General features: G+C 59.2%; 1 protein-coding gene across 1 annotated transcript in view; it reads left to right on the top strand.

The window, feature by feature from the left end:
* Positions 1 to 282, top strand: part of LOC119593317 — a 4,374-nt gene that overhangs the window by 2,855 nt on the left and 1,237 nt on the right. Inside the window, exon 2 of the mRNA XM_037942244.1 lies at positions 27 to 282. Coding sequence (XP_037798172.1) covers positions 27 to 282 — 256 coding nt within the window. The remainder of the gene's footprint in view (positions 1 to 26) is intronic.

Raw genomic sequence — 282 nt, 5'->3', positions numbered from 1 at the left:
CCCTCCCCCGTTTTCTTCGCACACAGCTCTCTCAGCCATCCTCCTCGCCACGACCCTCCTCCACCTGGCGGCTTCGTCTGCGTCTCCTTCAGCCCCCAGCGATGGCCAAGAGGACGACCCACGCCTCATCTTCGGCACGGGGACAGGCAATTCCGTGACCTTTGACAACGAAGCGATTATCTCCGCGATAATGTTCTTCATCATGGGAGCCGCCTTGGCCTTCTTCGCCTATGGTTACGTTTTCCCGACCGGTCGTCCCTACGCCCACTACGATGATTTGAC

This window comes from Penaeus monodon, chromosome 32 (genome assembly GCF_015228065.2).
Source record: "Penaeus monodon isolate SGIC_2016 chromosome 32, NSTDA_Pmon_1, whole genome shotgun sequence".
Taxonomy (NCBI): Eukaryota; Metazoa; Arthropoda; class Malacostraca; order Decapoda; family Penaeidae; genus Penaeus; species Penaeus monodon.
This window is presented reverse-complemented; position numbering and strand designations above follow the sequence as displayed.